General features: G+C 42.4%; 1 protein-coding gene across 1 annotated transcript; it reads right to left on the bottom strand.

Moving 5' to 3' along the window:
• Positions 1 to 1,908: 1,908 nt before the first annotated feature.
• On the bottom strand, positions 1,909 to 10,100 carry narf (nuclear prelamin A recognition factor). Its single transcript, XM_080747880.1, has 12 exons — positions 9,796 to 10,100; positions 8,970 to 9,042; positions 8,800 to 8,868; positions 8,451 to 8,579; positions 7,922 to 8,054; positions 7,613 to 7,747; positions 6,480 to 6,598; positions 5,991 to 6,120; positions 4,475 to 4,547; positions 3,823 to 3,960; positions 3,208 to 3,365; positions 1,909 to 2,459 (listed from the first exon to the last, which is right to left on the bottom strand). Exons 2-12 carry the CDS (start codon positions 9,024 to 9,026, stop codon positions 2,209 to 2,211), a joined length of 1,392 nt encoding a protein of 463 aa, XP_080604006.1. The 5' UTR covers positions 9,027 to 9,042; positions 9,796 to 10,100; the 3' UTR covers positions 1,909 to 2,208.
• Positions 10,101 to 10,204: the final 104 nt, after the last annotated feature.

The following is a 10,204-nucleotide window of genomic DNA, read 5'->3' as shown; positions in this document are numbered from 1 at the left end:
TGAAGTTGGAATGTGCATACTTGGCTTTTAAGAATATTTAAGACAAATCATACTGAGTATACATGAGTTTCTACTATCTACAGATCATAGGTTTGCTTACACTGACCCTTTACTCTCTCCCAGTTCAATTAACACTGGGGATATAAACCATGTACCCTTAACATACTTTATACAAAACCCTATTTACCAGTCATTTTCAAAAATGAGTTGAGGCCAGGGGTCGTCAACGTTTTTCAGCCAAACCACTTTGTTGACAGATGAGTTGAAGCCCGGACCCCGCACTACATATTGTATAATGTTGGATTCATGTTAACATGCATTTTTAGACATTTAACCATTAAACCCTCAATACTCAGTAAACTTGACCTCGCTCTTTCCTTACCTTCAGACAGGGTGGTCCCCAGCTAACTGATGGAGAGTTGGTAACTAAATGGACCCTTATTAGATCTTGAACTCTTGAAAGTGTAAAATGAAACCAAATGGACACTTAGGCTATGGGTAAATTTGGTTTCATTTTACACTCTCAAGAGTAAAATTATTGTTAAACATCTGCATTACTTAATTTACAAATGTCTCCACAATTAGAGAATGTAGAGGAATTGTTATTGTGATCAACGTTTTGCCTACGTTTTGCGACATCAATACAGCATGGAATTGTGGACAAAATCTTATCCAATGATAACACAATATTCTAAGTTTGGGGTGTGAGGCTAAACCTCCTCAAATGGTGGTCTGTGGCTCAAATGCCGAATACATAATGGTCCTTGATATGAAAAAGGTTGAAAACCAGTGACTTATTAGGCCAGTCAATCTACGCAAAAAAAAAAAAAGGCCCAACCCAAAATAAATTGCAATAGTAATCGTTTTAATATATTATTTGGATGACCCAAAGGATCATAAAAAACCCTGAATGATAACTATTGCAATTTCTTTTGGGTCAAACCACAGATTGACTGGACTATATAGGGTGGTTCAGATCACTGGAGGGGAAGTCATACAGATGTTTAACAGCGGATGCATTTGATTCCAACATCTAGAAATGACACCACAGCTGTTCACTTCTTTGAATGTTTTAGTGCTCAACATGTATGACATGTATGAAATATAACACAAAAAGCATAACAATACAAATATAATTGTTTGGACGTCTTTGTCAAACGAGAAGGACAAAAGAATACAACTTTAAAAAGAGTCCTGTACCGCTAAGAGGGATTTTGGATTCTTCATTTGGACGGCAGAATCAAACACTGGATTGGTAAAAACAAATAACTGGCGACTAATGTCAAATCATAGTATTTAAAGCAGTGCAGATGCGGGAGATGCCTTTAAATTGTTCTATCATACAGCAGCCCCAGTTTTTGCTATTTAGCTGATACACTATAAAATCATCAGTGTTAAAAAGAGTGAACAAATGGAACTCGCAAGGGTCTATTTGGTTCCATTTGTTCATTCCGAGTTAAGTCGACCCTGAGGATTTTATTGTGTACGTCAGATTGCTCTAACTGAAATCACATGCATTTCAACTGCAGTCATCTTTACACACTGATTCATACACAACAATACACACACAGATTTACCTAAGGTAGGCTAGCTTCTAAATTGGACCGTCTGGTTTCTAGTACAATTGGCTCCCAAATGCACATTCAGCTCCTTGATCTCCAGTTGCACCAAATACTTCAAAAAGATTTCCATTAGTGGCTTATTGCTCTGTTGAGATTGGCATAGATGGTTGCAATCTGCAAACCAACCAGAACCAACCAACCTGTAGCTCAGAAATGCTGGAGGAAATGGCTACAGGAGAATGACCATGACCTTGTACCCAACAATGTCTTTATTCCCAGTACAGTCTATATATGAGATGATACACTCCCAGATAGGATACCCCCCCCCCCCCCCCCCAGTTTGTAGAACATGTGTGTGGCTTTGCACCGTTTCCCTAGGCCTTTGATTGGCAGGAAAGTGGCCAAGTGTTAAATCTGCAGGAGACATCGCCCTCCTGTGGCCAAAGGTAGGAATGACAACTTTCAATGGTCCTCAGGTTATATCTATGGAAGCACCAGCGGCAATAATGTTGGCACCGATGTTGGCTTCATATTGTGACAGGAAGAACGTGTTTCCTCTAAATATGAAGCACACACGCAATGACTGAGTGCTGCTTCCAGCACTCCTTATCCACTCACTCACACACGCACGCACACATGTCTATCCTCACCACTGTATGTGTGGGGGCAGTGTGTGTAGCTGTGCATTGTGATGCCTGTACTCTGTGTGCAGGAGAGCGCTGGCCTGCTTGGAGTCTTGGCCCTCCAGCCAGTCTTGGTAAAGGGTGTGCAGGCTGGGATTGTGCTCTGGAAGACGGACTGGGAGGCTGCTGTACGCCTCTTCCATCTGCTGGACCAGGGCCTTGTCCACCCGCCCGGCCACCTCGCTCTCTGCCTGACCACGGCCACTCAGGCAGCCTGGCATGAGGACACAGGAGGAGATTAGAGGCAGGGGTCATCAATATGTCCGTGGTAAGACTTGGTTTTTTATTCTTTTTACACACCATTATAAAAACAAACACTGAACCCAAGTGTCCAGGTTTTTTTCAGAATTTGGCATATTGGGAGTCCACTAGTACTAGTGGTTCTCAAATGTTTTATTTGCAAGGGGGGTCCTCAGAGTTACTACAGGGGGTCCTCCAAATCTTTGCGTGATAGTCCATATTATGAGAACTTTAGCCAAAAATTGCAGATCTACAAGCTCACAACGCCTTGCGCCATGAGGCGTTGAGAGCTGAAAACACAAATTGACATGAATCCAAAACACACTGATGATCGTGCTGTCAAACAATGAAACTATATGGAATCTCTGAAAAGGTTAACCCTGCTTCATCTCTCTCTTAACTAAGGGGTCCTTGGCCTGAAAAGATTGAAGACCCCTGCTTTATGAGTATGTGTATGTTTCAGGTAATATTATTGTCCACTCATTTTGTATGTCCGTGGCAAAAACAATAATTTTTACAAAAATCCCCACCACAAACCAGTATAGCGATGATGACCCCAGTCAGATGACCAGCTTTTAGACGTGCTTTTAGCATTTTTGTGAAAGAATAAAATTATTAAATATGTCAGTAATTTCTTTGTCATATCTGGCCTGTGCGATCTTTGATTACGAAGCCTAAAAGACAAAAAAATAACCATCCATGTCTCTTAACGGCCATGTTACCTCCCGGGCAGGACAGCACCTCCACCAGCTGGTAGGGCACACGTCCCTTCCTCATGCGATGCACCAGCGTCTGGATGTTCCTGAAGCCGTAGACGGCAGCAAACTGCAGCAGTGTCTCTCCGTCCCGCTCCAGACTCACTTCCTGGAAGTCGCGGTTCCTACACAGTAACATTCTCAGGGTTAATGCAATCCTGAGAACGAGGCCGATTCTACCAATGCCTTGTAAGTCAGCAGTTCTCACACTTTCCAGATACTTCTAAAATTTACAAAAATAGCAGATGTACTGTGCACGCAGCGCATCAATTTGTGTCGCGCTTTGAGCTTGTACATGTGCTAACACAAAAATGTAAAATGGCACAGATGCTTTCCCGGTTTTAAAGGGTTAAAGATTCACTCCGTAAGATCCTATCCCGGCTGGGACCTCATTCATGTATTTTTGCATTGATTGTTTTGTGTATAATGTATACAGTACATAGATACAGTCATGGCCATGTTTTGATCACAAGATCCTGGCTCAATTGAGTAGACACAAAGATCGGATTGTGTTCTGTTCTATTCTTTGTCTTCACTCTATGTGTACATCCCCTACAATCGCATCCCCTTTTGCTCTCTCACCTGAGGGTCTTGTATGTGATCTCATGAACATCGAGACCAAATAGTTCTTTGGCAGCGTGTTTGAAAATGTGTTCTAGGAAGCCTTCAGAACCGCGTCCCTCGTATCTCACCAGCCCAGGATCACCAGCCTCTCCCAACCTGCAGAACACAGAAACTTTGAGGTTCAAAAGAGAAATTTGAGTAAACCACTTAAACCCTATTCTGGGCATGTCATAACATTCAGCAAAAATAGACAATCTATAAGTGATGCATTGTGAGCTAATAGATCATCAGCTTTTGCCAAATAGATTTGGTGTAGTGGGAAAGAAGGCCAATGAAGTGGTTAAGGGGAGGGGGGCTCTAATAGAAGATCTGTATTCTAAAGCTATTTGGAGGTCATCAGTTGAAACGGCGACTTTATCTCAATGTGTTTTTCACTGGTTAAATAAAATAAATCGTCAAAGACAAGTGTTCCAAACCCGTGCATTGTACCTACAGTAAAATTACAGCATTATCCTCCCACTAACTAAACCCAGTAACTACATTTACTGTGCAAAGTATAGCATGCCATTGGCCAAATGGGTGAGCTAAAATGTTCTGAATATTGCATACAGTAGATACTACTTGCTGTGATCTATGCTATACACTTCACATCCATGCTCACACCACTTACACATGATCTAGTGGAACTGAGTCCAGCTCCTCCACAGACACATGCCTCTGCTCCATCATGTAAAAGATCTCCCCTGCAACAGAGCGCACATTTTCAATTTGCATCGCCAGGAAGCTGGATGGGTTCAAAGCTGACATAATGTGAAGTGAAACAAGAAACCATGTCTTGTTTAAGAAGGACACGGGAAATGAGAAGAGAAATTGGAGAGCTGTAGACAGAGCTGTGTTGAAAAGGGTAGAAAAGGAGATGTACTGAAACAGATGGCTGAGAGAGTATATCCTAGCATATAGTATGCTAGGAGTTAACCAATCAAATGTATTTAATTGATTATAAATAATAATATATTTGAATAAAATAATCGATTCTCATAAAATACAGAACAGTAAGCTCACAATGTGTCACAACGCAATGCGTTAATCTTAACGGCAGGGCAACATAAGGTACAGAACAGATATTTCAGATATTTACATATTAAAGGCATTAATATATAAATAGGTTGCTTTCTTTATGGAAATGACTTACACTTAGATAAGTTCGTCATAACTGGGAAAAGGCCACTGTACAGGAATTAGAACCAGTAAGACTCCCTAATCTGGTCAGGTCATGGTGGCGCTAAATGGGACAGATCCATGTTGATGACATGAGTCTAGACATACTGTGTACCGCTTTGCGTGATTTTAGGGCAAAATCTGTAGGAGCAGTGTCCAAAAATGTGATGAGTTCGTCACAACTGGGAAAAAGCCACTGTACAGGAATTAGAATCATCAGGAGTGGAAGAAGTTAAAGGGGTTACACATTGAGCTCAGGGAACTTAGACTCACTCCCTGTTGCTGGTAACATAAACACAGTCAGTAGTACCGAGTCTGACATATATCTGATGAGGAAATTGAATGCTTAGGAATGACACAGGAACTACACATCACTAAGTCATTCATTGTAACTACTTTTACCCGTTGACTCACGTCGGCAGCACTCACGTGTGCCACATCGCGTTGGCGTGACGCTCCACAAAGGTATCATATCTCTAACTAAAAATAGGGTCAACGTGGGTCGCGTCGACATGATTTATTATTAGTCGTGTTGACACTAATTGTTGTTTTTGTCCCGTGGCCAGTCATATTTTAGTCATCTGAAATGTTTTAGTTTTGGTTGACTAAAAGGTTATTTTGGTGGAGTTGTAAAGTCTGATTTTACATTTTTGGTTGCATGCTGAAAATAGCCAAGCTTCAGCTTTGTAGAACGCAACACCCGAGCACAACCCAACACAAAATAAGTTGTCTTTTAGTTCCACTGGATCTCTTCTCCACTAGTCCCTCCCTAAACATTTTAGTCTAGTTTTTATTTGTTGACGAAATTGTCAATATAGTTAGTCTTAGTTTTAGTTATCATAGCTTAGTTTGTATATAGTTTTGTCAGCCAAATAAGGTAGTTGACCAACATTTTTCATCATAGTTTTAGTTGAGGAAATCAACACTGGGTGAGTGGTGTAAGGACGATGCAGAGATGAGGTCCAGACCTGAGGTGAGGACACAGTCAACGTCCCTGCTCTCCAGCAGACTGCTGTAGAACTCCTCTCTGACCGCCTCCAGCTTCTTATCAAAGCACGGAGCCACCACCACGTGGTACAGCTTCTCTGCACTCAGCTTCTGCTCCCAAATGAAAAGAATCACAATCAGGAATTTGGGATCGATGGCTGGCTACAGCATATCTCCAGACTGGCAGCCCAGTTGCAATTCTGGCAGCCCATGGAAGATTTTGCTCAAAATAGTCCACCTACAAGCTCACACAGCATCACATCGCATGCTTTGTTAGCTTGTTGATCGGGTATTTTAGCTATTAAAAGATTATAATAATTGAAGTATAAAAAATTAAATAGGAATTGTGATTAAAAGCAGGAAAAGACAACACTCTCACGACATGACACTGTCCAAAATCCAGGGCGATATGCAGTCTCATAATAACCCTGCCATACATACACCGATGGAAGCTAACAGACCATGCTGACCTGCTGCTTGGAGAAGTAGTCTTTGACCAGACAGCCCATGATCTGTTGAGAAGATCTGGCCGTGCAGATGTGGGGGGTGACCAGACTGCCCAGGATACGCTCAGCATACCGAATCCATCCTAAACCACACACACACACACACACACACACACACACACACACCTTAGAAGGTAACATTTTTGAGCGGTGGTCACAACGCTCCTATACGTGGCTGTGTGTGTGGGTCTGTCTGTCTGTATGTCTGTCTGTCTGTCTCCGTAGCCTGCAGTAACCTTTTCTGACCACACATGTTAAGCGAGGGGCGCTGTTGCGCGCACACACACACACACACACACACACACACACACACACACACACACACACACACACACACACACACACACACACACACACACACACCGCTCAGTTCACACGAGTGTGATTTTTCTTATGGGTTTAAATATAGTAAAAATCGAATTAAGATGGTGATTTAATTATAAAATATATATATATTTATTTCCTTGCAGGTCAATATCAAGGGGCTGTGTGCATTCAGGCAAAGGGTTGATGAACAAAATCAAAAGAAGAGAGGCAGGGAACATTCTGCACTCTTGCTGGTATCTCTGGTGGAGGGAGTGGTGTGAGCTCCACAGTCTATCTCCCTCCAACAGCACTCCCCTGCTATCTCTCCCCTCACTAAAAGAAGCTCTCTCAGCCTCTTTACAATATGTGACCCGCAACCACACGCTACACTTAGCAGCGTTGTTAGGGGCAGTATGACAAGAGAGCGAATAACAACAAATAAATGATGTATACTATTAAAATAGGAAGGCATGCATGTACCCGCACGGAGAGCGAACATGGGGGTGGGGCATTTAAGGACATGTTTAGCCCATTGACTGTGACTCGTCATGCTATACTTGACGTAATATAGTCCCTGTAGAAAGCAGAGAATTTTAAGGTTGGTATCTCTATGACTCTATCACTTGAAAGTTTTAATGAATATCATCTTACAAACAATATCACAGTAATTTCCAGCAGTTTTCAATGGGCTAGCAGCCAGACCACTGGTGTGGTTCTTTAAAAGAAAGAAATGAGAAAGGGGACCAGGACCATTAGCAGAGGCCTGACGGGGAGAGGAGAAGGCGGATTACCTGGGCAAGATGAGGTGAACATGGGCAAGGCGTGGGAGTCTTGGTTCCTCCTGCGGTACCTCTGAACAAACTCCCTCTGACTCTCTAGGATGCTGAAGCCTGCCGCCAGAGTGGTGTCAAACACATACTGCACTCCTACGGCAGAAAGGCATGGAGAGAACAAGAGAGGCAGAGAGAGAGAAAGGACAGAGTGGGGAAAAAGAGGCAAGTGAGGTGAGAGTGTTGAGCATCCACGATAGATACCAATGGGCACGGCACATTTTTTCACACACACATATTATAATCTATTGACACACACACACGGCTTACCAAGACTCTTTAGGAAGCCACAGAGCTTGTGGGCGGCCTCTGGAATGTCGAGGCCAAACTTGACGGCAAAGAAAGGCAAAGACTGGGGACACACTGAGACGACCAACACCTTGTGTTTGGACACATCACACTTCTGACGAGGAAAAAAGAAAAAATAAATGGTAGAGACAAATAACCTGAATGAATGGAATACAGTGCCAGGTGTAATGCGCATCGTGTCACGCATGAAACGTTGCCTATCTACAAGCTCGCAACGTGTCGCAATGTGATGTATTGTGAGCTTGTAGATCAGCTATTGTGATGCGCAACACGGGCACACAACTTAGGTATAAATCAGGCTTCAAGTGCAATGAAGAAACCTCGCTTCTGACCGGTTCCTTGTTCCTTTTTGAAAAGTAAAAGACAAAAGAATCTTGTATACGAGAAATCTGCTGCAACTAATAGTGGCCCCCAAAACAATAGTTACTGTTCTAAAACAATGGGTGCCTGTTCTGGGTATAGTAAACGTGTGGTCCTCCTAACAGTGTACCTTATTGAGGGCCAGAACGTGGTCCACCTCCTCCAGGCTCTGTTGAGATATCTTCTGGCTCTCCTCCTCTGATACACAGCCCTCACAGGACAGACAGGCACTTAGCAACACTGCAGAGCCTTCACTCACCTGAGAACACCACAGAGAGGAACCCATGTTCTAATCATGAATAGCCATGTAATAATCTTTCGATATATACTTCTGATTCGTGCAAACAGAAAGCCTATGGAAAGATTGTGACACTGATAAGTCTAATATACAATAATAAAAAATAAACACTATCTCAACTTTCTACCAGAACAGGTGAAGAAATATGTATTATAAAACAAAACAATTAAGATGAAGATACCTCTCCATTGGATTCAGGTTTCTCTTGGAGGGAGCTGATGCCATCATCCTCACTCTGTTTCTTGTTGCACTGAAAAGCAACACACATTTACAGACAGAAACGTTAAGCAAAAGGTTTCCCTTTCGCTACACATACGCAAAGCAATTACATCGTTCCACACACAAGCTCACCTGTTTCGTGCAATTCTCACACTTCTCCTTGCGCTTTGCTATGCTGACCTCGGCCATCTTTCTTTGAGGTTGTCTGTGAATAGGATACCACACACAAATAGAACATCACAAATCAGTGTTCAGTTCCTCAGTGACACACAGCAGTCCTAAGTGCGCTCTCTGAGCACTGACAGGATGACTGTTGATACATATACGCTCTCTGTGTGTGTGTGTGTGTGTGTGTGTGTGTGTGTGTGTGTGTGTGTGTGTGTGTGTGTGTGTGTGTGTGTGTGTGTGTGTGTGTGTGTTTTGTTTTGTCAACTCCACCCCAGACTAGAGAGCTCAGACGCTACTGTCCAATCAACAGCCACAGCAAGTAAAGTAGTTTCCCGTCATCAAAAATATAATGGCTCACAGTAATTATGTACACAATGACAAGAAGAGAGCCACAAATCTCCTTAGTACATCACATTGTATGAGGGGAAGATAAGACAAGTGTGGACATGTTAACCACAAACAATATTTGGACACCACAACAGTCTCCAATTACATCAACAATGGCTAAATGGTATATTAGATCACAGAGAACACCCCGAATTTGTCTAGAGCCTCTTTACCATTATTTTTCTTCCAGAATGTTATTACACGTTAATAATAAAACCCAACAAGTCTGTGACTGAATTAAAGACATGGAATGTATTACTTAATTTATTTTATATTCATAGCCTATATATGCTGGTAAGGTAACCTTAGGTAACCTTTCAGTTGCAGGGTAGAAGTAGTGCAGGATCGTTCAACAATAATCACTATAAGCCTTCCAGCAATGATCATATTGATCTGGACTCACCGGTTGATATCTGTAGTGTTAGTGTTATTATGATGTCAGACAAAGACATGGAGGTAGAAGTCACTGCTAAAGGACAGCGCCACTTGGTACGACAGGTGAACTCAAGTATTATCAGTCATCCAGCGAATTCTGTCTCTGAGATTAGATCGCTTGGGGGCAGGTTTACCATCGCTGCCTCTAAACACAACTCGGGCAACTGTTACGAAGTCTATAGCGAACTAAAACGCTGTTTTACAAGTCGGAGTTATTGATGAATGTCTTTCTTCAGCACGTCTGACTCCATTGTGTTGTTGTTCTTCCCTCGCTCCCCGGCTCGCTATGGACAGGGGCGCATGCGCAGAACTCCACTGTTATGTATGAAATAAATAAATAATATAACGAATAATCAATAATAAAATGTAAAAACAAT

The sequence above is a fragment of the Nannobrachium achirus genome (assembly GCF_963921795.1).
Source record: "Nannobrachium achirus genome assembly, chromosome: 18".
NCBI classification, from domain to species: domain Eukaryota; kingdom Metazoa; phylum Chordata; class Actinopteri; order Myctophiformes; family Myctophidae; genus Nannobrachium; species Nannobrachium achirus.
This window is presented reverse-complemented; position numbering and strand designations above follow the sequence as displayed.

Bases quoted from the DNA above. Each gene is read 5' to 3' on its own strand.
- narf (XM_080747880.1), bottom strand. From the start codon at position 9,026: ATGGCCGAGGTCAGCATAGCAAAGCGCAAGGAGAAGTGTGAGAATTGC. The intron at 8,055-8,450 runs GTACACTGTTAG...TTTCCTCGTCAG, and splicing joins ACGTTCTGGCCCTCAATAAG to AAGTGTGATGTGTCCAAACA. The intron at 3,961-4,474 runs GTAAGTGGTGTG...TGTGTTCTGCAG, and splicing joins TCAGTTCCACTAGATCATGT to GTTGGGAGAGGCTGGTGATC.